At 45.3% G+C, this 16,369-nt stretch overlaps 1 protein-coding gene across 1 annotated transcript; it reads left to right on the top strand.

The window, feature by feature from the left end:
- The first annotated feature begins 912 nt into the window (after positions 1 to 912).
- On the top strand, positions 913 to 16,194 carry DDX23 (DEAD-box helicase 23). Its single transcript, XM_049882984.1, has 17 exons — positions 913 to 1,003; positions 6,402 to 6,610; positions 7,051 to 7,161; positions 8,066 to 8,159; positions 8,249 to 8,314; positions 8,467 to 8,605; positions 8,888 to 9,021; positions 9,159 to 9,271; positions 9,494 to 9,637; positions 9,728 to 9,953; positions 10,248 to 10,393; positions 10,751 to 10,928; positions 11,935 to 12,177; positions 12,613 to 12,764; positions 12,989 to 13,097; positions 14,691 to 14,865; positions 15,278 to 16,194. Exons 2-17 carry the CDS (start codon positions 6,402 to 6,404, stop codon positions 15,499 to 15,501), a joined length of 2,463 nt encoding a protein of 820 aa, XP_049738941.1. The 5' UTR covers positions 913 to 1,003; the 3' UTR covers positions 15,502 to 16,194.
- The last annotated feature ends 175 nt before the right edge of the window (positions 16,195 to 16,369 follow it).

The raw sequence follows: 16,369 nt of genomic DNA, 5'->3' as shown, positions 1-16,369 counted from the left end.
ATCCAAAAAGGCAAGGAAATGAGAAAGCGAGGGTCCTACCTGGAATGTGGAGAAAGAATGTTGAGAAAACGGGTACCACAGCCCAGGGATACTTCCCTCCTAGGAGGACTCTGAAATGTGTGGGTTCTTTTTGAGTTGTCACAATAGCTGAGGTTACCGGCATTTACCCCCGAGGGACCAGGGTTGCCTAAAAAGTCCTCCAAAGGGTGGGATAGTCTCGCACAAAGAACTGTCCCGCTCTTGTGAAATACTAGGCTACCCCTGTAACCTAACCCTTAGTTCGTCCATCTTTAAGACGGGGCTAATAATCTCGAACCTCACGTTTTTGCAAAAACGGCTCTCCACAAACGGTTGTAAGTACTTGCTGTTGATATCTAATGAAACTCTTAAATTCTTCCCCTGTAAGCCACAGGCCATGAGAGTCGTTATGACTGCAGTTTCTAATAATTTAAAAAAAAAAAAACAAAAACTTGCAGTGGCGTGGATTCCGACTCACAAGGACCCTGCAGGACAGAGCAGAGCTGTCTCACAGAGTTTCCAAGGAGCCCCTGGTGGATTTGAACATACCAACCTTTTGGTTAGCAGCTGTAGTTCTTAACCACTACACCACCAGGATTTCCAATTTCTAACGAGACCATCATATTCCAGGAAGATTACGCAGCTGAGAACCTCTTGCGGGAACTCAGCCGTCGGAAAACTAACCCCCCGCCCCCGCCCCCGCCCCCGCCCCGTCCGGGTCCCGCCCCTAGCCTACTCAAAAGTTTTGGCGAACCACATTGTCCAGCAGACCCCGCGGCCCGCGGCCTGGCGCAAGCGCTCGCGCCGTGCACTCTGGGACTGGTAGTTCTCATTCTCCCGTTGTCGGCCCTCGCTGCCCGGTGTCTGAAACTCGCCTTCCCAGTTTGCCGCGCGGCCGGGGGCGTACCTCCGCGACCAGGAAACGGGAAAGATGGCGACTGCTTCGCGACGTTGAGGCCGCGTTGGGCGGTTCAGAGTCAGGGTGGTGAGTCCCGGGCGATGGAGGCGGTTCCCAGGAACTTGCAGAAAGGGCGGGAATGGGAGTATGGTGGTGGCACATGCCAAGGGGGTAAAGAATGCCTCAGGGAAGGGACACGAGCCCGAGAAGGTCCTGTGGGCTGGGGCGAAGGGGCGCGGGGCCCCAGGGGCGGTGTTGGCTCCTGGGGGGCATAGGCCAGTCGACGATATTACGGGCCCAGACCTCCGTCCAAGGACACAGCACCTGTGATATGCCCAATCCGACCTTATTCCTTCATATTTCGAGTAGCCCTTGTTCCAGCCAAACGAACTCCAGCTTTTCTCCCAGAACCAATCTATGCTTTCCTGCCTGTGCACCTCCTGTATTATTTCTTTTGCTGGGAATGACATTCTTTCCGTACCCTCAGTTATACATCTTCAAATTCTACCTATAATTAAGACTCAAGAGCCACTACCTCTACAGAGCCTTCCACATCCCCTCTCACAAATGAAAGGAAACTCCTTGTTTGAACTCTCCTTCATCTGAGCCATCATCTTGGCATCTGTCCACTATATGTGTCTTCTCACTTCTGTTGTACTATGAGCTACTTGTGGACAGGGTCTTCCTCATTTCCATTAGCAACTCACACAGTGCCTAGGGTGCCTTGCATATAGGGAATGCTTGATAAAATACTTCATTGAGCGGGTATAACTCTCTAGATTGTAGATACTTGTTATTTTTGGTGATGGGAAGAGTAGCTCTGAATGTGGGTGTAATGAGCACAGCTTGACCAAAGAAAATGATGCCAGTAAGAACCACACAAGAGAAAAGGATATTTATACTAAACAATGTGACATATGTAACTTGGCAACACCAACAATAACCAAAAAGTGAGTGTATGATCACATATGTAGGTGTATAGGTACATTTGTATATAGGTAGGTGCAGATGTATACATATATGTGCACAAATAGAAGTATCTATGTGTATGTGTATATAGAGATAGGTGTGTGCACACATATTCATAGAAGATACTGTTACAGGTACTTCTCAGATGTAACCAAATACTTTGAATGCTTAGGATCTTAGCCTCATGGGACAACTCAGTCAGTTGGCATAATATAGTTCACAAAGTTCATATTCTGCATCCTACTGAGGTGAGTAGCATCTGGGGTCTTAAAAGCTTGCCAGCAGCGGTCTAAGATCCAACTACTGGTCTCTGCTCATCCAGAGCAAAGGTCTCAGAGAAGAAACTAATCTATAGGGTTAGTAGCCTGCAGGAGCCATAGCCTCATCTGCCCTGAGCCTGGAAGAACTATATGGTGCCTGGCCACCATTACCAACCATTCTTATCAGGGCCACAGTAGATGAACCCTGATAGAACAGGACTCAAATTTTTAAGAAGTCCAGTCCTACTGGACCAGTTGAGGCTAGAGGAGTCCCTGAGACTATTACCATGAGATCCTTTATAAACCTTGAATGAAACTATCCTCTGAGGTCACCTTTTAGTGAAATAACAGATTGGCACACAAAATAAAGGACATTATTTGTGAGTATGGTGCTCTATTAAAAAACCGTGTGTATGAAATTAGAAGATCAACAATTAAAGCAAAGATGAGAAGATAAGGGAACAGGGAAACTAGAATACTGGAAATGGAACAACCAGGTGCAATTAAAGAGGATGTTGACACATTGTGAAAAAGGTAACTACTGTCGCTGAGGAATTTGTATAGAGATGATCAAATGGGAACCTAATCTGCTATGTAAACTTTCTCCAAAAACTTAATATAATATTATTAAAAAAAAAAAAACTTCATTGAAAGCAAAAAAGAATCTGCCTCTGTCCTACATGAACTGAGGAATGCCAAGATTTAGAGGTTTGATAGGAGGTTACTTGGAAGCAGTTGGTCAGAGTCAGCCTGATTATCTGACCCTTGTGATAAATCCCACTGCCATTGAGTTGATTCCGATACATAGCTACCCTATAGGACAGAGTAGAACTGCTCCATAGGGTTTCCAGGGCTGTAAATCTTTACGGAAGCTGACTGCCACATCTTTCTCCCTTGGAATGGCTAGTGGGTTTGACTTGCTGACCTTTTGGTTAGCAGCCAAGCTCTTAGTAACCACTGTGCCACCAGGATTCCTATGTGATAAGTAGAACCTACAATAAAAGTTGCCTGTATTCACTGTTTTCGTATTCTCACTTCTCATTCTCTCCTCAGCTCAAACCACTCAGGCTTCTCTTCCCTCCATACCAATGAAAAACAGCTCTTGTCAAGGTCACTAACAATCTCATTTTTCCAAATGCAATGGCCACTTCTCTATCTCCTGTTTTTTTTCTCTACCTCAGTAGTAGTTGACACAGTTGACCGTTCCCTCCTTGAAATACTTTTTTGACTTCTGTGATGCCATGCGTTGCTTTTTGTTGTCCTTTCTTACTGGCTACTGCTTCTTTCCAGTCTTTTTCTCTGGCTCCTCCTCTGCCTGATCTGTAAATGTGGGAGTGTTCCAGAGTTCAGTCCTGAGTCCTTTTCTATTTTCTTTATATTGCCTAAACCAGAAAAAAAAAACCAAACCCGTTGCCATCGAGTAGATTCCGACTCGTAGCGACCCTATGAGATGGAATAAAACTGCTCCAAAGGGTTTCCAAGGAGTAGCTGGTGGATTTGAACCACTGACATTTTGGTTAGCATCCAAGCTCTTAACCACTGCGCCATCAGGGCTCCATTTATATTGTCTGCTTAGGTAGTAATTATCATTTAGTGCCCCGTGGCTTTAAAAATCATCTATGTTTTGGAGACTCAGATTTTTGTCTCCAGTCCTGAACTCTCCCCTGAGTTCCAGATTTGCTTATCCATCTACCTTTCTGGAATCTCCACTTGGTTGTCTTATTAACATCGTATTCTCAACATAGTCACAGTGATACTTCTGATTTCCTCCTAAATCTGTGCCTCCCCTAGTCTCCTCTAGTTCACTAATGGCACCAACCATTAGGATGCTCAAACCATAAATTCAAGAGTTGTCTTTGGGTCCCCTCTTTCCCTTTCTACCTTCATCAGCAAGTCCTGTAAGCTCTGCCTTCAAAGTATACCCTAAAGCTTCCCATCTACTTCTTCCTATCTCCATTGCCATTTTCCTACAACATCTCATGCCTAGAGTACTATAATAGTGTTCTTAGTGGTCTTTTTCCCCCTTGCCTCTCTAGTATATTTTCTTGCAAGTCACCAAAGTAATTCTTTTAAAATATAAATTTAGATTACATCACTTCCTGTTTAAAACCCTTCTGAAATTCCTGTTACAGATAGATTAAAATCCAGATTCCTTAGTCTGGTATATAGCATATTTCCATAACCCAACTCTTGCCTACCTCACAGACCTCACCTTGAGTCAGTCTTCCCCCAGGTCACTGCCATTCAGCCACATAAGTCTGTTTTTAATTGGCAGACATGCCAAACAAGTGCCTTTAGTACTCGCTGTCCCTCCTACCTAATAAGTTCTTTTCCCTGATCTTTGCATAGCGCTTTCTTGCCCATCATTCAAGTTCCAGCGAAAATGTCATCTAAAAATTCTTCCTCTCCGTGATGTCACCCTCTGTTATTTTCTTCCTTAGCACCCAGTACTATTTGAAATTCTCTTATCTTTCTGTGTAATTGTTTATTGTCTCCCACACTAGAATGTGTTATGAGATCAGAGATTTTTTTGTTTGTTTACTGTTGTAGCTCCAACACCTAGAACAGTTTCTGGCACATACCAGGTACTCAATGAATATTTGCTGAAAGAATAAATGATGTCCAGGATGCTTTATAGAGAAGATAGCTTTTTCTCTGAACCGTTTCCTTAGGGCTGTGTGTTGGAGAGACAAATATAATTCCCATGTATTAAGTGTGCTGTACTGATATGGAACATTCATTCATTCATTACTCAGGCAATTGTCAGATTAAAGTGGGTTGTCTCCACCTTTTGAAAGTGCTACTTGTTCATTTCATTTTTCTTTTCTCACCATTGTACTTCCCCCCTTCTTAAGGATATATGGGAAGGAATGGTATGGGAAAGGGAACGGTAAGCTAAAGCTTTTGTCGTTAGTTGCATTTGAGTCAATTCCGACTCATGGTGACCCCAAGTGTGCAGAGCAGAACTGCTGCATAGGGTTTTCAGTGGCTGTGACCTTTCAGAATTAGATCTCCAGACCTGTCTTCTAAGGTGCCTCTGTATGGGTTTGAACTGTCAACCTTTTGGCTGGTAGTCGAGTACTTAATCATCTGTGCCACCCAGGGCTCCTAGCTAAAGCTTAGGGAACTGATATTCCAGGTGAACCACTTGTGGATAAAATAACCGGTTGCCATCAAGTTGATGCCGACTCATGGCAACCCCACGTGTTACAAAGTAGAACTGCTCCATAGAGTTTTCTTGGCTGTAATCTTACGGAAGCAGATTGTCAAGCCTTTCTTCTGTGGTGGCACTGGGTGGGTTTGAGCCACCAAATGATAAATTAGTAGATGAGGAATAAAATAATTTCTAAAAAATATATTGCAAGCTGTAGGGATGATGTTGATGATGGGGTAGAGGTAGATTCAGACTTGATATCATTTTAGTTCCTGGCTGAAGTAGGGACAGTTGACTGTGGCTGAAGGGAAACAGAACAAATTCCTGCTCAAACCTTTCATGAAACTGGGTAATGTGGATGTAGATCATCCAGGCTGTCGAAGTCTGAGCACAGAATGGCAGTCAGGATTTCTGGGACTCCAAAGGGAGCTGTGAGTCAGAACTGACTTGACAGCAGCTGGCTTTGTTTTGTTTTAGTTATGGGTACATTTCTTTTAATCTGAGTAAAAGTGACCTTGTTTCTCCAATTAAATTCAGATATTTCATGAGCCTAGTTCTTTTGGGTGCTTATGGCAATTCCAAATCTCAAAGTTATTTTTTTTCTCCTCTTTTGAGTTTTCTTTATGAGCTCAAGAGAATTTATTTCCCTTAGACTTACTAAGATATGGTGACTGATCCTGGTGGGCTGGCAGACTGAATCCTAAGATAAGCAATACAAGCTGCTTTTAGAGTTAGTACACTGTTTATTCCCTAACACTTTTTAATACTCTTTTGGAGTCTTAATTACAAAAAATATGGCATATTCATTGTACAAATTTAGAAATGAACATATACAAAAAGGAATTAGAGAAGAGAGACAGCATAGTGTAGTGAATAAGAGCGAGCTTCTGGAGCTATACTGCCTGGCTCTGCCATCTGCCACCTACTGCCTGTGTGTCCTTAGGCAGATTGCTTTATATACCTGAGCTTCAGTTTTTTTCTTCAGTAAAGTGGCCATACTAATGTATCTTTCTCATAGAGTTTTTTCAGATTAAGTGAATTATAAATCAGCTGTTTAGGACAGTACTAAGTATATAACGAGTACTCCTCTTACCCACAACAGATGGCAGGAGAACTGGCTGACAAGAAGGACCGTGATGCATCACCTTCCAAGGAGGAAAGGAAGCGATCTCGGACTCCTGACAGAGAGCGAGAAAGAGACCGGGACCGGAAGTCTTCGCCATCTAAGGATAGGAAGCGGCATCGTTCAAGGGATAGACGTCGAGGGGGCAGCCGTTCTCGCTCCCGTTCACGTTCCAAGTCTACAGAAAGGTAAATAACTTTTTACGTCTGTTACATGGGACAGACAGTACATTTCAGATGTCTCTTTCTTGGTTCCCTTCATGCCTCCAGTATTAGGACATTCGTCTTTTGCACATTTCCCTATTCCTAGCCTACTTAGACCTGCAAGTGTTTTCAGTTTCCCTCAGTGACCCAGCAGCTTTTAAAGATTACAGGGAACTTGTAAGATGGAGGCCCAGAGAATCAAGGAAGGTAGGTCACCAGCTCACATAGTCCATGGTCTGTCATTACCATTAATACTTAGCAGTACAACTCTGAACTATAAGACCTTAGAATTCCCTTGTAACTTCACCAGAAAACACATTCCCCAGATTGAAAAACACTTACTTTGAGGAGAAAAGATCATGGAAACCTTAGGTCTGCAGTGAAGGAGGATTGTTAAGTGATTTCTTAAATTTTCTGTCTGTTAGAGAACGACGGCACAAAGAACGAGAACGTGATAAGGAGCGAGATCGGAACAAGAAAGACCGAGATCGGGACAAGGATGGGCACAGAAGGGACAAGGACCGTAAACGATCCAGGTACCTAAGGACTGAGAACGGGCTTCAGGGGAACACTGCCATCTCTTCTTGTTCACATCTGATCTGGCTCAGGTTCATAGAGAAATCAGTTTCCCTTAGCAGATCTCATTGGTAGTATTGCAGAGCTGTCTTCTTTTGAAAGCATTATCAGTTAGTATAACCCTTTGAGGGTCAGCCTGTCCTTAGAGTTTAGAAATTAGTTTGAAAAGATTACCAGTGTACAGAACATTCCTTTATCTCCATCAGATCAGTGTCCTACCCAGGATATATAACATATATTTATAAGGATAGCATAATGCCCCAGTGTCTTGATCTCTTTTCTCTGGAAAGTTTCTATGCACAGTTCTTATTAGGCCCAGAGCGTGTAAGTTAGAATTCAGGGCAAAGGACAGAATGCTCATAACAGAAACACAGTGGGGTTGTTTGAAATTTCTTGCAGGCATGGGAAAGAGTTGCTGGGACTGGTAGGAAGGAAAGATGAGGCAGGGGAATATGTCGCCGTATCTGGGAGCAGTGTGGGTGGGTGGCTCTGTAGGCTAAATTCACTGTATGTTATAAAGTTAAGCAGAATTTTTTTTTTTTCCAATGTGCAACTGCTATTTGGAGGAGATATTTTTGATGTCAGTAGTGAAGACACATTTCCCAGAAGAGATTAGTCTCAGAAAAGGAGATTCAGGTAGGATGTGGCCAAAGCAGGGCCATGATCAATCAGGTTTCAGAGCAACAGAGTAGCCATGCCTGCTAAGGGAGCTTCAGAACATGATGGATGACCACGGGCCAGTCTTGTTGAGTCATGGGTAAACTTCCGTCCTTTTTTTTTTTTTTTTTGGCCTCAGCCTGAATTTTATCCAGAGGCTGCAGGTAAGATAGCAGTATGGACCTTTCCTGTTCCTTTTCCTTAAAGCTTGTCTCCTGGCCGAGGAAAAGATTTTAAATCTCGGAAGGACAGAGACTCTAGGAAGGATGAAGAGGATGAACATGGTGATAAGAAGCCCAAGGTAAAGGAAAGGAAAGATTTTCTTATCTTCCTCTTCATCTTCAGAGGATGAGAGCCTTTATGGACAGAAGTCCTGTGTTTTATCTTCAGGCCCAGCCATTATCCCTGGAGGAACTTCTGGCCAAGAAAAAGGCTGAGGAAGAAGCTGAGGCTAAGGTACAGGCTTGGGGTCCTAGGCCTATTTGTGTTTTTCTCAACAGGTTTAATGCCTGAGCAAATATTTTAGGGCTCTCTGCCATTTCCCCATCAGTGATATGACTGTACTCTGCTCCCAGATCCTTTGTTAAGAGTCCCAATCTGTTTTGTAGCCCAGGTTCCTCTCCAAAGCAGAACGAGAGGCTGAAGCTCTAAAGCGGCGGCAGCTGGAGGTGGAAGAGCGGCAGAAAATGCTTGAAGAGGAGAGGAAGAAGAGGAAACAGTTCCAAGACTTGGGCAGGAAGATGTTGGGTTCGTTTTCTACCCTGTGTAACTCCTAGATTGGGCAGGAGATGGTGGGATGGGATTATGGGCACTCAGGACCGGGAGAAACCTGTTTGCTCTGGATTTTGGTAGAGGGGAGAATGGGGGAAGTTCATGAGAAAAATAACTTTCTCTTAGATCTCCATTTTTCTCATATCATAAATTACTCCTTTTTTCTTCATTTGGTGAACATTGTGTGGGTTCCCTACACTCTCTGTCCTTTTTACTTCCACTGACTTCTTCTGCAACTTTGCTTTCTTTGGTCTGCAGAAGACCCTCAGGAACGAGAACGTCGGGAGCGAAGGGAGAGGATGGAGCGGGAGACCAATGGAAATGAGGATGAGGAAGGGCGGCAGAAGATCCGGGAAGAGAAGGATAAGAGCAAGGAACTGCATGCCATTAAGGTACATACCTTTGCTCTGTCTTCACCCTCCCCCACAAAAATTGAGGTCTGATTATTTGGCCATTCTGATCTTTGCATTCTCCAAAATGTGCGATTTGGGCCTCGAGCTTTATGAGCTTTGTGCTGTCTCCCTGGCAGGAACGTTACCTGGGTGGCATCAAGAAGCGGCGCCGAACGAGGCATCTCAATGATCGCAAGTTTGTCTTTGAGTGGGATGCATCTGAAGACACATCCATTGACTACAACCCTCTGTGAGTGGCCTTGGGCCTGAGCTCTACGTCTTTTACCCTAGGCAGTTTCTAGAGGGAACTGGAAGTAAGCCGGGGTGGGAAAAGTGGTAAACTAGTAGTCAGCTTGCTGGATAAGGAACGATCCTGGCCATAGAGGGGCACTGTTGCACATTGGTGGTCTACCCTTTCCTTTTACTGCTGTAACAGCTCCTTCTCCTTTTTTTCCCTCTGTCTCAATTGCAGGTACAAAGAACGGCACCAGGTGCAGTTGTTGGGGCGAGGCTTCATTGCAGGCATTGACCTAAAGCAGCAGAAACGAGAGCAGTCACGTTTCTACGGAGACCTAATGGAGAAGAGGCGAACACTGGAAGAAAAGGAGCAGGAGGAGTGAGTGATCAGGGCTGGGAGTGGCTGGGCAGAGTTCAAGCCTCTACAGAAAGGAGTTGGAAGACACTGATTTCTCTTGTCCTGCTTCAGGGCAAGACTCCGCAAACTTCGTAAGAAGGAAGCCAAGCAGCGTTGGGATGATCGGCATTGGTCCCAGAAGAAGCTAGACGAGATGACAGACAGGGACTGGCGGATCTTCCGTGAGGACTACAGCATCACCACCAAAGGTGGCAAGATCCCCAATCCTATCCGATCCTGGAAAGACTCCTCTCTACCTCCACACATCTTGGAGGTTATTGACAAGTGTGGCTACAAGGTAAGGGGGCACAGAATGGCTCAGAAGACCTGAATTTTCCTACATTCTAGGGGATTTAAACTTTTTAGAGATTGAGAACTTTGTTCCTTGATTGTTTGGTGTCTTCTCTGCCTGTGGGCACCAAGATGACCTTGTCTGTATCACTTTCTGGTGGAAGTTCTGGTCTTTAGTGATTGTATTGCTTCTCAAATCCCCATTCCTTAACATTGTGTTAAGCATATGTGCGCGTTCTGTCAGAGTAGACCAGGTGGTATAATTCTGCCTGTACCCTTTTCTGCCTCTGGGTCACTACAGGAACCAACGCCTATCCAGCGTCAGGCAATTCCCATTGGGCTACAGAATCGTGACATCATTGGTGTAGCTGAGACTGGCAGTGGCAAAACAGCAGCCTTCCTTATACCATTGCTGGTCTGGATCACCACTCTCCCCAAGATTGACAGGTGGGGTCAACTGGCTCCAGGTGAAATGGTTTTGGCTGGGTATGGAAGGTGAATGTAGCAAATGAGTGTTTGGTTTTCTTTTTAAATCTATAATCAAAAACACCCTTCTTTAGTCTGGGATGGACATTGGGGAATAATTGAATCATGATATCAAAGAAGCATATGGTTTTATTGCTGGCAAGAATCACTCCTTGGAGAACTTTGTTATCCTGGAATCTCTGGTTTCTGTATGAGATCAGTGTATCCTACCCGCCTCCCTCCATTTCCATAGCTGCCTGTAAGAATGACTTTGTCTTGCTCCTGTTTGTGGTTGGATGACAAGATTGAGGACACTGTGGGGTGCCCCATTTACCACAGGATCGAAGAATCAGACCAAGGCCCTTATGCCATCATTCTGGCACCTACTCGTGAGTTGGCCCAGCAGATTGAGGAAGAGACCATCAAATTTGGGAAGCCGCTGGGCATCCGCACTGTGGCTGTCATTGGCGGCATCTCCAGAGAAGACCAGGGCTTCAGGCTGCGCATGGGTTGTGAGGTTCGTTCACTCAGCCGGCAGCTAGCCCACTGTTTGGCAACTGTCTACTTTGGGGTTCTGTTTCTAGGTTCTTCCGTATATGTTCAGTGAAATTAAGAAGAAGCTTGGTTTATGTATATATATATATGTGTGTGTGTGCATGTGTGTTCACGCACGTGAGCCGCTATTTATTGAGAAGGAGCCCTGGTGGCACAGAGGTTAAGTGCTCAGTTGCTAACCAAAAGGTCAGCGGTTTGAACCCACCAGCGGCTTCGCAAGAGAAAGACCTGGCGACCTGCTCCCATAAAGATTACAGTCAAGAAAACCCTATGGACCAGTTCTACTCTGTTGCATAGGGTCAGTAGGGGTTGGAATCAACTCGATGGCACACGACAACAATTACTGAGAACTTATGCACCAGGAATTGTACTAGGCACATCGTATATGTATATTTGCTCATTAATTCTCAACAGCAACCATGTGAGATCTCCATTTTAAAGATGAAGCTGAGGTTCAGGTTAATAACGTCCAAAGTCACCCACAGCTAGTAATGGGCAGAGCTGAGATTCAAATCCAAAGCCTGTGTCACTCTGCTAGATCATCTTATTGACTTTGTGTGTTGCCTTCATCTCAGGATGGGGTGGAAGAATAGGAAAACAGCTTTTTATAAGAAGTCTCCTATAGGAATTGAGTGTCTTCTGCAAACTTCTCAATGTAATTCCTTTATACTAGTCTCTCCACAGTATCTCTTAGTCTTTTCCCATCTAGGAAAGTATGTTCTGATTTTGCCTCCTCTTGTCTAACCCCAGACCTAACTCAGAAGACCCTGTTCATTCCTGAAAAATTCAAAGTTGCAAGTAGTCATTTCATGCCAATTCTCAGGAACTTTCACTGCCAAACATAACTAGAGGTTGGGGGCCAGTTCCTTAGCATTGGAGATCTGTTGCAAAAGTAGGTGGGTAGCTCACAGGAGGCAGAAGAAAGAGGTACCTGCTGGGGCCACATACGATTACACTGTACCTTTCAGATTGTGATTGCTACCCCGGGACGTCTGATTGATGTGCTGGAGAACCGCTACCTGGTGCTGAGCCGCTGTACCTATGTGGTTCTGGATGAGGCAGATAGGATGATTGACATGGGCTTTGAGCCAGATGTCCAGAAGATCCTGGAGCACATGCCTGTCAGTAACCAGAAGCCAGACACGGATGAGGCTGAAGACCCTGAGAAGATGTTGGCCAACTTTGAATCAGGGAAACATAAATACCGCCAAGTAAGGCTGGTTCCCACGGTTAGGAAAGGTTGGGCAAGTTCCCAAATCTGCTTTAGGTTCCTTGCCCTGGGCAGGCCCACAGTACATGTTTCCAGAATGGTGAGGCATGCCTAAATGCAGACCTCTGACAGTCCTATGGGTGGTGCCATTTAGCTTCACCCTGGAAAAACGATTTCAGGGTGTCATAGTACCAGACCGTAGGTACTAGCAAATGCTCCCAGCCCTTCCCATCATCATAAGATATAAAAAGCCTTGAACAGTGGACAGAGGACAGAGATGGGAAGGCAAAGGACCTTTGTTTCCTAAAGTAGTGGCTATCAAAGCTTACCACCAGGGCTCATTTTAGATTCTTTAGCTGGGCTGGGCTGCCTGTGGTGATGTGGGATATGTGATTGTGTCTGTCTGGGCCCAGGGCTGAGTCTCCTATTTTCATAGACAGTCATGTTCACGGCCACCATGCCCCCAGCAGTGGAGCGTCTGGCCCGGAGCTATCTTCGGCGACCTGCTGTGGTATATATTGGCTCTGCAGGCAAGCCCCATGAACGAGTGGAACAGAAGGTCTTCCTCATGTCAGAGTCAGAAAAGAGGTACAAGGGCGCTAAGCCAGGCAGAAACAGGGAGGGTAAAGGGCTTTGAGGACTTTTTTTCAGTGAGAGTTGTGGCTGGTGGGTGATTGCACTGGTCTGTTGAAGAGCATCTATTCTCATGTTTGGAATGCCATGGGCATTGAAGACCCTGGAATTAGGGTTGGGCATTTCACTTGGGGTGGAGATAATTATGTATCTTGTTTTCCTCCTCTTTCTCTTCTCAGGAAAAAGCTGCTGGCTATCTTGGAGCAAGGCTTTGATCCACCCATCATCATTTTTGTCAACCAGAAGAAGGGCTGTGATGTGTTGGCCAAATCCCTGGAGAAGATGGGGGTATGTCTGGCAGGGGAGAGCAAAGTCTGGTCTCTGTGGAGCTTTCTCAAACTAGAGGGTCTCCTTAGGTGCCAGCTTTCAATTTTCACCCATTCGTTAACTTCTCCAGTATTCAACAAGTCAGGGCCAGAGGCAAAAGGCAGTTTGGTGGTGATAAGGAGAACTGGGTTGATTGACATTCCAGCTATGCCAACCAAAGCTGCCATGGGTCTTTATCCAAGTAGGGTGGGGCCAGAGGAAGATTTTGAGGTACATATTCTGGAAGGATCTGAGGACCTGGAATAGAGTAGGTCAAAGCTGTTTGTGTTTACGTGTTTGGTGGGGGATGATGTGGTCCGGAGGGAGATGTTGATAATCAAGATCCTTTATTCTTTTTTTTTTTTTTTTTATAATAATTTATTGTGTTTTGGGTGAAGGTTTATACAGTAGTTTAGGTTCCCATTCAACAATTTCTGCACAAGTTGTTCAGTGACATTGGTTATGTTCTTCACAATGTGTGAACATCTTCATTTCCTTCCTGGTTGTTCCTTTTCCATTAATCTAGTTTTCCTGCCTGCTTACATTCTCATCTTTGTTTTAAAGTAATTGTTTACTGTCTCAATATAGGTGATTTTTTAAAGGAGCACAGTACTTACGATAATATTCATTAATTGAGTCAATCTGTTATTTATCTAAAAGGTAACCTCAGGGGTTAGTTTCAGTTCAGAGTTTGATGAATATCTCAGGGCAGAAGTCTTGGGGAGTCCTCCAGTCTTAACCAGTCCAATAGGTCAGGTTTTTGTTTTTTAGGAATTTGAGATTCTGTTCCACATTTTTCTCCCATTCTATCCAGGGCTGTCCGTTGTGTCCCTGGTCAGAATGGTCAGCAGTGGTAGCCAGGCACCATCTAGGTTTCCTGGTTTCAGGGTAGATGAGGCCATGATATGTGTAGACTGTCCTGCAGACTGGTTTCTTCCTTGAGTTTTTTGTTTCCTTCCTTGTCTTTTGCTCTGAATGAGTAGAGGCCAATAGTTGTATCTTAGATGGCCATGCACAATCTTTTAAGGTCCCAGACACTACTCACCAAACTAGGATGTAGAGCATAACTTTATGAGCTATATTATGCCAATTGATTGAGATGTCCCATGAGACTATGGTCCTAATCCTCCAAATCCAGGAATCCAATTCCATGAGGTGTTTTGGTTATGTCTAAGAAGTATCTGTAACTGCGCCTCCTATGTACTTTATCGTAAGGATCCCCTACTCTCGATACTGGTATTTGAGGGGTATGTCTTCTCCACTCAACTCTTTAACTTACATCTTCTTGATCCCTTCTTTCTGCCCTATTCTCTCACCTAATTGTCTCTTGGACTACTTAACATCTGTCTGACTCCACATCTGGCCTCAGTTGCTTTGCTTTTGACCTTACCCTCTGTATCCCTGCCACACCACACCCTGTACTCTCCTGTCCCCTTTTTCAGCTTGTCTGTTCTCTCCTCCTTTCAGTTGCACTTATTCTTCTGTCTCCAACCCTCCCTCTCTTCTCTGTCCCTGCACCGTCTTAGCATCTGTGTCTTGCAGTGATGCATTGCTCCTTCTCTATTCTTCCAACAGTACAATGCTTGTACACTGCATGGTGGAAAAGGCCAGGAGCAGCGAGAGTTTGCACTGTCCAACCTCAAGGCTGGGGCCAAGGATATTTTGGTGGCTACAGATGTGGCTGGTCGTGGTATTGACATCCAAGATGTGTCTATGGTTGTCAACTATGATATGGCCAAAAATATTGAAGGTAAGTGCAGGGGAAAGCAGCTTCAGTCCAGGATAGGGGGAGACTCCTAATCTCTTCTTTCTCAAAGTTGGGGTGCTTCACTGAGGAGGCCACTACTGCCATCTCTCAAAGCTCATCCTAATGGGAAGAGCTCCTGCCCTTTGTCTTACTTGGATTTGTTGTCCAAGCACCTGGGATAACACTTCAGTCCTCAGGGGTGTGGAGAAGCTTGGAGCTAGGCAACTCTTAGTGTTGTAGGATGACCAAAAATCAATAGTGATAAAGCGTACTGTAGGAACTTCAGGTTTGTCTTCATGAATTGCATTTACTGCCCTTGGAGATGGGGTAGGAAGATGATACATTTGGAAACAGGCTTCAGACACCGCGCACCAGGGCTCTGGCCTAACGTCCTGACATTCCTCCCAATCCCCAGATTATATCCACCGGATTGGCCGTACAGGACGAGCAGGCAAGAGTGGTGTAGCCATTACCTTCCTCACCAAAGAGGACTCTGCTGTGTTCTATGAGTTGAAGCAAGCCATCCTGGAGAGCCCTGTGTCCTCCTGTCCTCCAGAGCTAGCCAACCACCCAGATGCCCAGCACAAGCCAGGCACCATCCTCACCAAGAAGCGCCGGGAAGAGACCATCTTTGCCTGACACATCGCTCTTCACCTGGATTTAAGGGCATGCTCTGAAGCTGCCTAATGCTGGTTCTTCAGGACCCTTACATCCCTCTCTCCAGGTCCTCAGTCTTGGGTTGTGGGAGCTTACAAAACAAATCAGATGCCCTGGCCCAGACCTCCAGGTCTGAAGGCCTGAGCTTCAAAAAGAGAGGAGCTGCTATAGGAGGGAGGTAGAGCAAATGGCCAGGTTTTGAGCCAGCTATGCCATTCTGTGGTTCTTTGGGATTGCAGTGGGCTGTTTACTCTTATCAGGGTGTGGGTACAGCCAGTTGGCATTGCCCCCAGACTGAACAGGATCCTGGCAGCCTGGATGGGAGCACCTTTGGCATAGACTTGACTGCATAAGCTGCAGTAACACCATTGCCTGAAATGACCCAGGGGATATGGCACCGTGAGAGTTATGGACCTTGGACCTCTGTTGTCACTTTGACAGCTGTTTTCACATTTGGATTCTCAAGAGCTTTTAGAGCTGTGTACAACCCCTGTGCCAAGGGGTGCCACTCACTCTAGGCATCCCTCACCCAAGGAATTTTTTTTTTTTTTTTTTAGTAAAAGGGAGGTCAGGGTGAACTGGCTATGTTCATCTCTGTCACTGCGTGAAATTTCTGTTTTCTATTCTCTGAGAAGATGGGTTTGTATGTTCTGAGAATAAATACACGGATATTAAGGCTGTGTCTAGTTCTAGCAAAACATCTCCCAGGTTCTCCCTGGCACCACAGGAAGGACAGCCCTGGGCGCAGTGCGTTCACTTGGAAAGTGAAAGAAAACTACATCAAGAGTAGAGCCTAGGGTCTCACAACAGACAGCTTCTGAGGGAAACGGAAGCCACTGGCAATAGGATT

Source organism: Elephas maximus, chromosome 4 (assembly GCF_024166365.1).
Source record: "Elephas maximus indicus isolate mEleMax1 chromosome 4, mEleMax1 primary haplotype, whole genome shotgun sequence".
In the NCBI taxonomy this organism is placed as follows: Eukaryota; Metazoa; Chordata; class Mammalia; order Proboscidea; family Elephantidae; genus Elephas; species Elephas maximus.
The sequence above is the reverse complement of the archived record's forward strand: the minus strand, read 5'-3'. Positions and strand labels throughout refer to the sequence as shown.